This window comes from Ornithodoros turicata, chromosome 7 (assembly GCF_037126465.1).
Source record: "Ornithodoros turicata isolate Travis chromosome 7, ASM3712646v1, whole genome shotgun sequence".
Taxonomy (NCBI): Eukaryota; Metazoa; Arthropoda; class Arachnida; order Ixodida; family Argasidae; genus Ornithodoros; species Ornithodoros turicata.
Window position 1 is genome coordinate 58,548,667 of NC_088207.1, and position 14,526 is coordinate 58,563,192.

A 14,526-nucleotide genomic window follows, 5' to 3' on the forward strand; every position below is an offset into this window, starting at 1 on the left:
TATAACAAACACACGCGGGTACAAAGATGATAAGATGATGAGGATGGAGATGACGCGCGACTGGTTACTCCTACAACGAGGCGTACACGCACGTAAAAATGGTTTCAGCCGAAACGAAAGAGAGAGAGAGAGAGAGATTATGGGTTTAATGGCACAAAGGCAACAAAGGCCATAGAGCGCCAAAACTACGGTGAGTATGTGAGAGATGATGATGATGATGTGAGAGAGAGAGAGTGTGTGGTAGTTAAAAGAACGAAACGAAAGATACTGACTCGTTTGGTAGCTTCACAGTCTTGATCCTGCCCGGTGGCTTGTCCATGGATATGTGATAACCTAAAGCTAAAATTGTTCTGAAAAATGAAAATTACATCGATGAGCGACTTCAACTACAAATTACGGTATGCAGACACACGTAGATGAGAATTCACGTGTAGGGCTTAATCTCATCCTGTCATCATCACTTCAGGATTTCACATTCGTAGGTACAGAAAATGCAGAAAATGCGACTACGTGGAATCTCTGACAATCACAAAGAACATGAACAACGTGACAGGTGGATACACCACTGCGTGGTACTTCAGAAATCATCTCGTGAATCTTACTTGAGTGTCTGCAGAGCTAGCGTCGTGTCGTATTTCTTCTCTGTCATCGGAAGTCTTTCGAAAGATGTAAGGCAGGGATGTAAGTTGTGCAAATCGTCTCTCATCTGCACGGAGAAACACCACGTTATCTAACGTTTTGCAAGGTACTATTCCTATGCTTACATCTCCGTATCTCCATCCAGCGTCGATCTTGTTCATAGACCACACTTCGTGAATGTTTTCCGCAAGTTTGTCCCGGATGGATTCAATGTAATTTGGAAGAGTAATCTGCAAGAAACACGGGTCAATTATACAGTCATTACAGTCAATCACAGGGCATGATACAGGATTAGTGACCTGCAAAAGTTTACCGTCTCAGTGGCTCTTCGCAACAGCACCATTTCGATCGTTTTGAATACGGGTTTCGTACGTTTCGCGATATAACTTGCATTTAACACTTTGAAATTTATCAGGATGGGATCTACTTCATAGCCTTATGTGCGATATAAGATTTCAAGAGCTCTCTTTTGTTATCGAACCGAAAATACATAATTCTTCACCCGAATGGCAGCATACTGATAGTGAACTCACAGTCGAAGTATCCACAGGTTTGGGAACAAAAATGGCGTCGTCAGCGATGGCGGCAGGACCGTAGACCACGCCTTTGGGCACGTCTCCAAACTGGAAGCAGGGCTCTACAGAGAGAACCTGCTGGGGAAGCAAGGCTTCAACCAGAGATGAATGTGCGTCCGGGGGTCCGTAACGCAGTTTGCCCTGGTCGCCGCCGAACAGGAAACGGCAGCTGGCAAAGGCATCGATCATTACTTGTCTGTCGGTTTTTACAACGCGTTAACTAGAGTCACTGAATAGCTTCAGAGTACTGCAACTGATGTACAACTGCAAGTTCTACGCCAGTGGGCGCCGTGTGGCGACACCGTATTGACTCATTTAAATTCGTCTGCTATGTTAATGACGGATCCCGCCTGTAGACGTTTGTCCTTTCTTCTCTATTCGTCTCTAGTAGTCGTCTATTGCTTCTTTCTTGACGACAATGGATCAAGGCCCTCTAAACCAAATCCCACGTGCTGTTACGGTCAACGTGCTGCAATTCGCGATGTGAAATAAGTTTGGCGCAGCATACGGTCGTTTTGCCTGGACGGAAAGAAACCGCCCTCTTAAAATTAACTCCCCCGCATAGCGCGCTCCTAGCCAACGGTCACCGTAAATGACATCGTTCTCGCCCCTGATTTGTTGAAAATGGGAGGCGTATGCCTTTTTTTTTTTTTTGTACCGCTTATGCAGTACATAAGTTGTACAAAAAAAGGCGAGAACGATGTCATTAGGGATGATAGTTGGCTAGGAGCGTGCTATGCGGTGAAGTTCTTTTTTAAGAGTGTGCAGTTCCACTGGCGTGTCAACAAAATGGCGCCGAGTTGCAGATTTTGTCCAATGGGAGAGCGACGCTCTCAATGTTGCCAGATGGCTGTCGCCATAGTGCCGGGGGAAAGGAATGCAATACTCTGAGCGAAGCCATTCAGTCACTCTACCGTTAACTATCACACACGTAATCACTTTTAAATAACTAACCTGAGCTTAGCAGAGAAGCTGATGCAGGGATAGAACATGCCATCTGTGTTGAAATTTCGGAAGCATCCCTTAATCCTGATACCATTCACAGTAAAGCTGATGACTGGAACGTTGAGGTCTATGATGCAGCCGATGACATCGCCCTTCTTAATGTAAGGGGCTGGTGTGTTTCGAACCATGTTGCATTTTCCACCTGGAACACGTCCGATATGTCGAGGAGTTCACATTCCTCAGAAGGATTATCGCGGAGAAGAGCGAAACGTATTTATCGTTACCTGTCCATAAGTGTGCGCCGTCAAACCCAAAGGAGTAGAGGTCATCGCCTACGCCGTTGCCTCCCCATTTTGAACCTCCACCGGGGTATGGAACGTAGCCCGTTGTATTCGCCCAGCCGATTCGAAGGTGGGGTTCTAAATGAGTGACTGTTTCCATGTGGTCCACCATGGCCTCGTAGTACCACCGGCGGAACATGGAAGCCCCTTCCACTTTGCCCACAAGAATATTGGGCTGCATGCTGCGGAAGGCATATAGACCCACTTCAGTTTGTAAACAGGCCGGTGCACCTGCGCATGCGCACGTAGCAGACGTCGCTGGTGGGCAAAAAGGATTAGGAAACCGCATGGTGTGTATACTGCGTATTTGCCGTTTCTGTACCGCGTGGCACATTGCTGAGCCTCAACAAGTTTCGATGACGCGAGGAGCGGGTGACGTAATCATAAGCCCTCAAATTGCAATGATGTCATGTTCTGGAAAGGGCACTCGTCTCCTAGCAACGACGCCGGCGTTCGGAGAAGGTCACGTGGTGGAGAAGTAACGTGACGCTGATCGAAAGAGGGGAAAATGGGAGAGATGTCTTCTCGAAGGTCGGAGGATATGTCACGTGGGGCTCCGCTAAAGGGGTTGCCAGATGAGTGCCGTCGGAGCCTTACACGACGTCATAGTTCTCGAAAATAAAAATTAATTTTCTCTAGCTTTCGTGGCACGTAGAGCAAACATATTTTTGCAGGAATGCAAAGTGAGACAAGAAGATCTCAGTAACATAACTTTGGTAGGATTCCGAAGACACGAAATTTAGTCCGATGATCGCGCAGTGTTTGCCCACCAAACAGGACATCAGCGCCGCCGCATCGCTATGACGTCACGCACTGAAGTGAGTCTGTACCGTACGTGTGGTTCACACCGTTCATAACTCATGAAGCTCCTGAGCATGCTATGTAATATCACGTGCGTATCAGCCTAAAGCGACTCTGAATGGTTCTTGTAAAGCGACACATATGATTCTATGTCATTACAGGGTGCTTTTTCATGCCCAATGTAGGCATATCCGGTGCTAATATAGCGGTGATATTAAAAAGGAACGGGAGAGAAACGGTAGCGGCGCAGTGCGGCAGCTATAACCTCTCTGGGCGGCATCATTTCTTTGGGCTTGAGGAGGTGGTAGCAAGAGAGACACAAAATTCAAGGAAGCTCAAGGAAATGACATTCTAGAGCAGCAAATTTTAAGGTCTTCCCGAGATATATTCTCGTCAGTTCCACGTGGCGCTCTTTTTATTGCGCCAAAACATTTAGAAAATAACTAAAAAGAACTGTTTTGCTCACGTACCAAGTTATCTAAATAGACAATTTGTGTCGTGAGTGTCGCAAGCCCGTACTCACACATACGTTTCAGATTTGATTCTATGTAGCGCCTTCACGGCTTTCAGACCACTTGAACTTCGAGGTGCCGCGCCCTGCGTTCCCAAAAGCGTTATCTTGCTCGTAAACCTCTTTAAATATATATCTCTAAATATCTCATCAAAGCTAATGATGTCGTAAGGGTTTGCGTTACGTTCCGTAAAAAAAAAAGAAAAAAAAAGAAGAAAACTCACCTGGCAACGTGATCGACAAGTTTCGTTTGCAGAAGCAGGTTCTTTCCGGGGAGCAGGTTGTCACAAATATTGTTCTGACTACTACGGACGGCAACGCCTTTTCCAGTCACACACAGGGAGCAAAGTACATCTAACACCTGTTCGAATGATGTAAAGGAGGATGTCTCAAAATCGAATTTGATGACTAAGTGGCTAGAAAGCATCACCCGGACACAGGAAACTAGAGTCGTAGTTACCTTGGGATCTCTACCATGCTTCTCTAAGAGTGAAATGATGACTTTGATGTGATCTTCTTTCATGATGTTCAGTGCTTCCGGGCTGTCAATCAGCACGCAGTGAAGCACGTCCAACATTCCTGTACGTTATAATAATAATAATAAGAAAAACACACACACACACAATCAGGGGAACAATTATACAAATAATAATAAGTTATTTATGATAAGATAAAAGCGTCCTAGACAAAAAGAAGAAGAAGAAGAGTATATTTTCTCAAGTAGTATAATAGCACGCATTATGGGTGATGGACGCAGTGATGTAAGATACTGCATGACAACGAGACGCTGAAATTTATGCGACTTTTTCGGCGTATTGCCAAGTTCGATTAACGGCAATGTAAAAAGAATACAGCCTGTTTTTTTTTTTTTTTTGCCGTAGCAGTGCTTCAGTAATGGGAGAGTGGAACTTTCTACCATCTAGCATTGTAGATACGACTGACCATCTTCTCTAGCCTCAGTACTCTGACAGAAGGGCTATTAGAATAGATTAGGTTAAATAATAAAATTTTGAGGTGTTAGTACTGATGGGGTCGAGTATGGCTACTCAAGTTCTTGTAGAATGGTAAAAGTACACTGACTACAAAAACCAGAAAAAAAAAAATAACACACAGCTCTAACAGCAAACTTTTTCCCTTTATGCTATTGTTTTTAGTGTATGACAAGTGTGTTCAAGTTTATGTGTCTCTGCAAGCCTTCTGTACATATCGCATTCGCCCGTTATAATTGTAGTTATCAGTGTAGACGTAAGAATACGCTACGGACGACACCGACCTGTGCCTTCAGATGCTTGCTGACTGCTCAGCCTGCTGAAGAGCCAGTCAAGCCGATGAGGCTGAGCGAACTGTGCACAATTTGTGTGATTGCCTTTGATGATGGCAGCTGGAACGAGCACAATACAGAAACACAGTTAGCACAATGAACCACAACAGTTATCCCTGTCGCTGCAATAGCGATTGTACCCTATTGTATTGCACCCTGGCTTGATATAAGTCTATACCATCTTATAACTCAGGTACAAGCCGTATGGGAAAGCTAGAAATATATCTCTGGTCGCGAATTTGCATATATTCTCCTCAGTCCGCTTATTAAATTGGTATATCACGCTGTACCACGAAAGCCATCGTATACTGAAAGACATTACCCAGCAGTTGGTAGAGATAGCCCGAAATGGTATCCCAGTTCTGGCCGGCATCTTCGGATGTGAGAAATCCTGATGTGGTGATGACGTTGATTTTGTCGATCGTTTCGAGAATGAGGTTCAATATGCCCTAAGTCAGTTTATAAACGGAAAGTAGTTAATGATTCTCCAAAAACATTTCTTAGAGAAAAATATACTATCATATTTTTACGTGTGTATCTCACCTCTTCTTGAAATAGGTCTTGTCTGTTTCGGAGTGCTTTTAACTTGTTTTGCTTTTCTTCGTGTTCTGTAAGTTTTGTTTACGCGATATTAAATTACATAGAAAAAAAAAAGATGAGACATCAGTTTCTTAGCTGAGCAGTTCTGGATACACCACACACACACATGGAGAACACAATGTTGCACAAATATGGTATACATCACAAGAAGAAACTCACCAATGTCGTCTTCGGGCTGTACAAAGTAATTGATCAGGTCTTCGAAGCACATGATCATTTCATCCTGATCAATTGTGCTTATCTCTCCTTCTTCCCTGTTGGTTCTGTTTTGCATCGCATCCAAATTTCTGCGAGAAAAGGCGACATCAACTGACTGAGGCTGGGTGAATACATACAGGGTGTTTCAGTTAAATTCCCGGCCTTTAGTTATTTCTAAAGCAGGGCGCCGTCGGCATTAAAATGGACACTACCCCTTTTGGGACCTTCAGTGGACACCTTTTAGAGAAAAATCTGCAACAGAAGCGGGTCATTTGTTGCAGTAATTAATTGGTTTCAGTTTACATATTTTTGTCGCGACTGGTCGCCGTGAAGCACAAAAGGACGCTTTTCCACTCACTTATTCACCAATCAATTACGTACTTACACCAATGAATTCCACCAATTACGCCCTTTTGCGCTTCGCCGCGACCAGCCGCGTCAAAAATTGAAACTCATTTGAATTTTTATTTAAATAATGAGCGCCTTCCACTTATTCACACGGTGCGCAGCTTGTCGATGGTATCGGACAGATACTTGTAAAAAAGAAAGTTCTTCAATTGGTGCACCCGTTCGCGAATTATTTAGCCCGGGGATTTAACTGAAACACCCAGTATAGGTGGCCCAATGTCCTTGGGAGTCACGGTGTATTTGGAATTGGTAACAATTAAAAACGTATCTTTCGTCTATATAGGCATCAGGGTTCCCTTTCATAGTAGCTTAGTAGTGACTATAACTCAATATATAGGAGAATATTGATTTTTCCCCCCGTAGAAGCAGTGTAAGATAGTCCTACGTTTATGCAACAAAGATACCGAGACGTTACTGCTATTATGAGGCTATGTCATTATTTCACATATTTACCAAACTGACCGACTGATGTAGGACGGGAGTTGCCTCAGGACAGAAGCGGCTTCTGTCCTGAGGCAACTCCCTTCCTACATCTCCACCGGTTCGCTGCATTTCTACCCATCTATGACCGACTGATGGGTTCATATGGATGGTTCATATTCGTCATTTCACTTTTCTCTCCAAGATTTTCCACTTATACACACTTCAGCTATATGGGATGATATTCCCTCAAGAACTTACACAATGAATTTGTTGAAGAGAGATCCGCACTTCCTTATCACTCTTGCTGTCCTCGACTCTTCTACTTGTGCACGACTGAACTCTAGGCCGTCGTCCATTTTGCCTTCTTCGGACATGATTGCCTAGAAAGTTCTTCTCGTTGACAACACCACTTATTCGTGCATTTACACCTGACGTTTACTACGTTGTAAACTTACTTGTTTCTCTTCGACTTTGCCAACGCCTCGTTTTTTCGTCTCGTACGTCTGAAAGGCATCCGCTTAACGATAAGTAACCAACTATTTACGGGTCATTGATTCGGGGGTATGTATATGGGTAAGGATGATCACCTTGTAAGAAAGCCAGAGTCCCGTTTCTAAGTGCTGCAGAAAGACCGTGGTATCTCCGTACTTGACAAGCGGTGAGCCCAGTACTTCTTCTTCTTTTTCGTCTAACACTACTTTCTTGTCATCCTGACGAGTTAAAGAAAAAGAAAGCACGTCGTTACTTTGAGCCGCTAGCAATGCGGCTCTTCTTCTGCGGGAAGTTTTCTTTTTTTTTTATTCTTCTTCTTCGGCGTGTCAACATTGTCTTTTGTGTACACGAAATTGAGGGCCTGAATTGTTGCGACGGTTTCTTTTTTGTCAGGGCATGTCACTCATTGAAGTGCATTACAAAATTGGTGCTTCACGCTTCACTTGGTGCACACATTTTCCTATTGCCTCTAGTGTAGGTAGTACTGACGTCATGGACGCTCTCAGGATTTTGTCCAGGGGGGAAGGGGGGCAAAGGGTGCAACCCCTTCTGGAGACCGACGCTGCGGACTGTGCGGGTGTTCAGAGGTTCATATTTTGCGACATCTGAGAAAAATAATGACCTATGCATAACGAGTGCGTAATTTTCACAAGTGACATTGAAGCTCCAGAAAAGGGGGGGGGGGGGCAAGAGAGGGCCGTGCACCCCTTTCGTACGCCCATAACTGACGTTCTGAGCTCTTGGCTGTGGTTTACCTGTACCTTGTAACAAAAAAAAAAAAAACATGTACGTAACTAATATGCAAGTTGCGCCCTTCTTGCACTTGTGAGACACTCTGGCAGTCATTGAATGGCACGTAAAAGGAACTTACCTTGGTCTGCCTTAGACAAAATGCCGTGGCAGCAACTGTTGCTTTCTCACGAGGTACGAGACAGACTTCGCGGTTTTCGTTGAAGGCCAGAAACTGGCCGGTCGTGATGTGGTGAATGCGCAGCGGGTAACCCCAGTTGACGAATCCTCCGGCCCACCTGCCGCAATAGACGCCATTTCAATTTCTGCCTTATCACTTCCGACGCGCCGGCAGCTTTTATGTAGTGATCTGTGTTCTTACTTTGTCCTCACCAGCTCTAACCTCCACAGTGACCTTGCTTGGTTGAGTACAGCACCACCTTCATATACTATCATGCTGCAAATAGGAAATCAAATTTAAGGTGGCAAAACAGCGCCGTGGTTGCTGTGATTACTGTAGCCAACATAATGGAAGTGACTGGTTACTATTCATCACTAGTTGTTATTTGAGAAGTGTGATATTAGCGTCACACATTAGAGGCGAGACAGTAAGTTGAAGTATAATTGATGGTCTGACAAAGGGGGTACTTAACGCAGACTTGGCCTGAGAAATGTTATACAGGAGAAAATCCGTTAACCGGTCATAGCCGGATACTATACTATACTATAAGGCAACAGCAGAGAGACCTTGAAATTACTACACTGCTACAACGAATATGTTATTCAATTGTCTACTCGTTTGGCGCTACGATTTTGGTTTGGCTGCATGAAAGTACCGCAAGGTGAGTGTGGCTGTGCACGCGGCTTTAAAATGTGCAGCCTGAGTGTCATACTTTTGTCCGGGCTCTCCGCTCCAGTTTGGCGGGATGGTGAGGCACTCATCGCCTCCGTGGAAGAACCTCAGGACTTCACCACCGAACACGTAACCTGCAAGGAGTCACGTCGTGGTATATTAAACTTGTTATTTGCAACGTAGGTTTGTTTTCATTCGAACCTATATCATCGATATTACGTCGCATACTGTGTAAGAGATCATATAACGCTATATGTATACGCTTCTGTTAAGGTAAATCGCAGTAAACGCAGAGCCTCCTCGAACATCGATATACGTTGAAGCTTTATATTTTGTTCGGGGTGCTTCATTCATAAAAAATGGTGGGATCTTTGGGCATTGCGCAAAACTCGTGTAAATGCAGGAGCCAGCGAACAGGTGAGAAAGTGCTGAGATCTCCATATGTTTTATATCTCAATCAATCAATCAATCAAGTTAAGAGAGAGCCTCAGGACGAAAGCCGCCGATATTTTGAACAGAGGCTGTTCTTTTTCTGGGCCAAGAAGAAGAATCTGTGTTGGTAATATACAGTTTTTTTTTGTTTTTTTCAATAATCCGCTACAGATAACAAAAAAAAAAAAAAGTTGTGAAAGCAGCACTGAACTGATGCAATTTTGCGGGCGGGTTATGCGGCCAGACAGACGTCCTGTGTGAAAGAGTATGTACACACTGGACGATTAATTACTTAAAATTTATTAAGTGACTTTTTATTTAGGTGTTTGATCGCCAAACTTTGGCAAATGAGACGAAACCAGAACTACACACTGCTCGAGTGCAAAAAGAGGGAAAAGGCGTTAGCGTCGCAGGGCCACGTGCTTTGTAGCGATCGAGCTGATTGCAATAAACGCTGATCTGTTGGCCAGATAGTCCACTTTCCGGCCCAGATAAGCCGAAGCGATGTCGTTTCTGCGCTCGAGATGTACGTAGTTCTGGTTTCGCCTCATTTCCATACCAAAGTTTGGAGATTTATGTCTGAAAGTACGTGCTCGCTTCAGGATTTTTCAGAAAGAGGGTTTATTCAAATAATGGTCGCCTTCAATTCCGCTGTCTCGCATCTTCGCGAAGAAATCCAATTAAAAATTAGTTAATGAATTTTAGGTAATTAGTCGTCCGGTAGTTACATGCTATTTCCCATAGGACGTCCGTCCGTCCGCGTAACCCGACCGCAAAAATAGCATCAGTGCTGCTCTCACAACTTGAACAAAAAAATGTGTAACGGATAAAAGAAAACACCCTGCATGTACTATGTATACGTCGATGCGGGCGACACCTTAATTAAATCCATCAAGTTTTCAACTTACCTACGTTCTTGGTCCTGCTAGCACCAGTGCCAAAGGGAGCTACAGACCAGTGGGTGAGGTGGAAGCTAGCGTTCACTATCGCAGTCTCTCCTTCCATAACCGTATGCTGCCAATCAATAAATTGTGTTTTATGCTTGCTTCAGAAGCAAATTGGAAAGAAGGAATGATTGAAACACTAACCAGGTATCGCTCCGTGGCCACACTGACCAAAATGAGGTCATCGCCAACTCTCACTTTTTCTCCTTCGGATCTCTGTTTGGATGCAGGATGTATCGTCCACCAGCATGCCTCCCCTAGAAGCAAAAAGATGAATCATAAGTTAATTATCCGACGATATTAGTTTCGGTTATCGGTATCGAAACATGTATTCATATCAGATTTTGGGTCAGTGTCCGGAATTAATGGGTGAAACGCGATTGCAATGAAAGTGCTAATAGCATTTTTAACGCAGCATTAAAGGACCAATGAAATGACACTTCACATTGCTCGGAACGCAGGCATTCTTAATCAAGCAGTGTATCACCATGCAAATTGTTTCCACAGAACGGTGTCTATACTCGCTGCTCAAATTTAATTTACAAAAACGGTCCTACAAATCCGCCATGGGCGGTGCCACGTGACTTTGGAAGCCCCCGCCCCATCCTCTTGGCGTGACGTAATCAGATCAGTGTGACGTAGCATCGGCATAGCGAGCTGCCAAGAGACTCAGAAATTCGTTTGCTACGGACATGGCGCAGCACTATTTGTGGCGCACCCTGTACGTCACTAAGTGACGTTAACATCAGTCATTCTCCTCCGGGCTCTCTGAAAGAGTTGAGGGGATTCTAGAAAGAAAGGGATGAAAAATCTCTTTCTTGCGCTAGCAGTTAAGCTACGATCACCATTCTTGGGGAATATAGTTCATGTTATTTGTTGCACAATCTACCGAAGCCAAAACTGAAGAAATTATATATGAGATAGTGTCTTATGGTATTGATGGATAGGGATATTCGTAAGAACCGTATATAATGCCGATAACTTATTTGACCAACACGGTCTATTGTTATTGATAATACGTAGCACTCCTATTCTCTGAACATACCATTGGGTAGTAGTACGCGAGTACATTGTTTCGCGGCTACGATACAGCTACCGTATCAAGGAGCATCCCTCGCAAAATGTGCGACAACTTTTACAATGATACGTGCCGCATAAAAGGGATTATACCTTGGCAATGATCTTGTAGGCCGACGTCAAATGCTAGCTTATCGTTGTGCGAACTGCTTGAAAGGCACGCCAGGTACTGCAAAGAAATTAGCAATTAAAACACGTTCTACGCGAACATAAAATAAAGTTATATCGGTACAGTGTCTCACCATGTTACTGTTTTGATGCCGTAGTAAAACGGCGTGGCCGTATAGTAGTGTTCTGTGACCTGACTGTGTGCCCTTCCCCTGAAAGAAAAATGACGTAAGTTTAAATCTAAAACCAGCCCTGACATGAATGTAAAGGGGGGGGGGGGGGTCTCTAGTCCTGATACTGCATTAATTAATCGGATGCGACTTTATGTCCTTTTACTGCTTAGTCGCGTTATCGGTTGCGACAAGTGGATTCTCCAAGCTCACGTCACTGTGGTGACACGGAAAATCTGCGGTACATTCATTGGGTACATTGGGTACATTCTCACAAAATTATCGCGAGCAATGGAGTAGACGATATATCGCCTGTCGCAATGAAACACCCCAACTGTCATCATCGATCATCAAAATAAAAATTTTGTTGCATTAGAAGCAAGGCCATTTGTGGACTGTTGAGCAGCTGGGTCATTTCCCGGGTACTCTTTATTCAAGATCGGCTCTAGGGGTGACGCCTGCTGTGGCCACTGTCAATAACCTGAAACAATCGAGCGCATCTTGCGAGACTGCGGAGCATACCATACTACGCGCGAAGCCAATCTCCCTCACTCCAGCTCGGGCACGATAGCGGACATTCTCTATCCCGGTGCTTCTTCTGCCGAATGTTCCGCTAAAGCAAGAAACCTTATTCTCTTTCTGCAGAAGACGGGTCTTGCTCAACGACCCCTCTAACACATTGCTCTCCCCGACGAGCTCATGCACCCTCTACGCATCTCCACACTTCATCCTCTAACCTCCATCCGTTTTTTTCTTTTTGCTATAGTCGAGACGACGCCCACTTCTGTGTGACCAACAACGGCGAGCCGATCCTGCCCCCCTCCCCCTCCCGGGTACTCTTTCAGCAGTAACACCACCACCATCATCCCGGGTACTCTCAGGGGGGTTACACTTACAGTGTCAGAATTTGTAGCAGTGACCATCTCCTGCAAGGCTCGCACGGAGAGCGCTTGCTCGAGGACAAGGACGCAGGACAACATCTCAGGAGGGAAGTTCTGGAAGGAAAGAACAACATGCGTTCGTCAACATTTTTATTTTGAATTTTTTATCATTCTTTATTTTGTTTTTGTTTATTTTTTGCGATGGGCTTTGCTTTTATGACAACAATAACTTGTTTACGTATGTACGTCCACAGTTTTTGTCTACTAGACTGGTCATGAAACTTGTCTCTCTCACAGAAATTATCTTTTAGCTTTTCGTGTTGGCCCAAATTGTTACTAAGACGTGTATCATTTAATTAAGTACGTTATTTGCTCTGCCACGTTCTTGCGGGTTAAGTGTTTGCTCGTCTAACTGAGAAAAAGAATGCAGCAGGAAGTGCTGCAGTGACAGACAAAGGATGATAGAGAAGTTGATGTTCAAGACTCGAATGCTACTATTACTATGAACACAAAATTGACAGCCGGATAGCTGATCCAAAGAGCGCATTGGTGCACTAGTCCGCGCAAGAAATATGTGCGATTAATTACCCAAAAAAATCATGAAGTGTCGACACATTTTTTTCTTGAAATATTTTTCGCTGAAGGTCCCGATATGTAAAACAGTGGTTCTGAAAGCGTGCGAAGTAAAATTTAAAAGTCAGGAGGTTTATTTAATTAGTGAGCGTATGCAAATGAGTCGCTCACTACTCAGTTCATGACCGATGTCCCGAGGATCTTTACCAAAAAGAAAGTTCTTCTATGGCGCCAGCTGTTTACAAATTATTCGGCCGAGGGATCTTCATGAAACACCCTGTACACTCTGTTTTAAATGCAAAAAGGACCGAGAGACACGGAACAAGAACAACACTGCAGAATTATTAACAGAATTCTGTCGTGTCGTCCTGGCTCCGTGTCTGTGTCCTTCTTTTTTTTTTTTTTTTCGTTTAATCGTCAAGTACCAGTTAGTCGGTGCCCTATCTCTTCTTTCGATATTCTTTTTCTTGCCCCAACATCGTCATCGTCACCATCATCATAAGGATAAGTGTGGTGCAAACAAGAAACAGAACAAAACGTCTAATGGTTTCTGTTTCGTCAGCTATGAAACTTCCCACCGTTAACGCCGAGATACATATAAGGTCGGTAAGGACAGAAGTGATACGGAATGAATAAAAGAGAAAGAATGAATACAGAAACCTATACACTTTGAAACGGAATGGATGAAAGCATCACCACAAAACTTGGCATCAAAAGCAACAGTTGATGTTGATGTTGATGAAGAAAAATACTAGGGAGAGGTTGAAAGCAACAGCGTAGGAGAGTCCACGTGCAAAATCTCAATGCACGAAAAATAAAGAGCGTCACAAAGTGTCAAAGAGGTAGTTTCCCTTCCTTTTCTGAATAACGCGTCCTGGAGTAGCCAGTCTCGAGTGGCTCGGGACTAACATCTCCATTTTTTTCTTTTACAAATCAATCAATCAGAATAAAAAACTATACAACAACAACAGTAAATGAAGGAGAAGAGAGGATGACATGGGATGTTTCCCCACTTCACAGCGGTTAATATGAGAGGATGAATTATGATGAATGCGAAGCGACGACAAGTCGGAGTTCTACAGAGAAGCTAGCTAATTGGAAAATTCCATCTCGCCCAACTAACTGATGCCCATTTCGAGATATAGTAGAACGACCGGGTAATGTATCTACGTGAAAGAGAAACTCTACGTAAATAATGGTCACAGATAAGCGAAACCCAAGACCACAGAACTTGATCATGCTCCTCCACGATTAACACACGTAGAAGCAAAAAAGAAAGAAAAAGAGTTTCGCGCATTACCATCATCGTGCGTAGAAAGAGAGAACGACATTGGAAACTATATTTACTCGACGGTCTCATTCAATATTAAACATCGAAAGGGGAGACCGAAATGATCAAGTCCGCAGTCAACGAGGGATGGGTAAACATCGAAATGCCGCCAAAAAAGTTGGTTCAATGGAGAGATAAGATGGGAAGTCGCTCCTCATTTCGTTTTGCGCGAATA

The 14,526-nt window shown here is 44.0% G+C and overlaps 1 protein-coding gene across 2 annotated transcripts in view; it reads right to left on the minus strand.

Annotated features, from left to right (window-relative positions):
- LOC135401737 (ryanodine receptor-like) overlaps positions 1–14,526 on the minus strand; it is a 118,036-nt gene that overhangs the window by 64,344 nt on the left and 39,166 nt on the right. For both annotated transcript variants that reach the window (XM_064634295.1, XM_064634294.1), the window contains exons 3-25: positions 12,464–12,562; positions 11,532–11,609; positions 11,383–11,458; positions 10,357–10,469; positions 10,177–10,282; positions 8,877–8,970; positions 8,366–8,440; positions 8,126–8,282; positions 7,350–7,472; positions 7,218–7,265; positions 7,021–7,142; positions 5,893–6,020; positions 5,677–5,741; positions 5,456–5,582; positions 5,086–5,193; positions 4,273–4,391; positions 4,037–4,173; positions 2,444–2,682; positions 2,169–2,361; positions 1,173–1,383; positions 765–869; positions 603–706; positions 273–350 (exon numbers count right to left, since the gene is read on the minus strand). In XM_064634295.1, the coding sequence (XP_064490365.1) occupies positions 273–350; positions 603–706; positions 765–869; positions 1,173–1,383; positions 2,169–2,361; positions 2,444–2,682; positions 4,037–4,173; positions 4,273–4,391; positions 5,086–5,193; positions 5,456–5,582; positions 5,677–5,741; positions 5,893–6,020; positions 7,021–7,142; positions 7,218–7,265; positions 7,350–7,472; positions 8,126–8,282; positions 8,366–8,440; positions 8,877–8,970; positions 10,177–10,282; positions 10,357–10,469; positions 11,383–11,458; positions 11,532–11,609; positions 12,464–12,562 (2,705 nt within the window). The remainder of the gene's footprint in view (positions 1–272; positions 351–602; positions 707–764; positions 870–1,172; positions 1,384–2,168; positions 2,362–2,443; positions 2,683–4,036; positions 4,174–4,272; positions 4,392–5,085; positions 5,194–5,455; positions 5,583–5,676; positions 5,742–5,892; positions 6,021–7,020; positions 7,143–7,217; positions 7,266–7,349; positions 7,473–8,125; positions 8,283–8,365; positions 8,441–8,876; positions 8,971–10,176; positions 10,283–10,356; positions 10,470–11,382; positions 11,459–11,531; positions 11,610–12,463; positions 12,563–14,526) is intronic.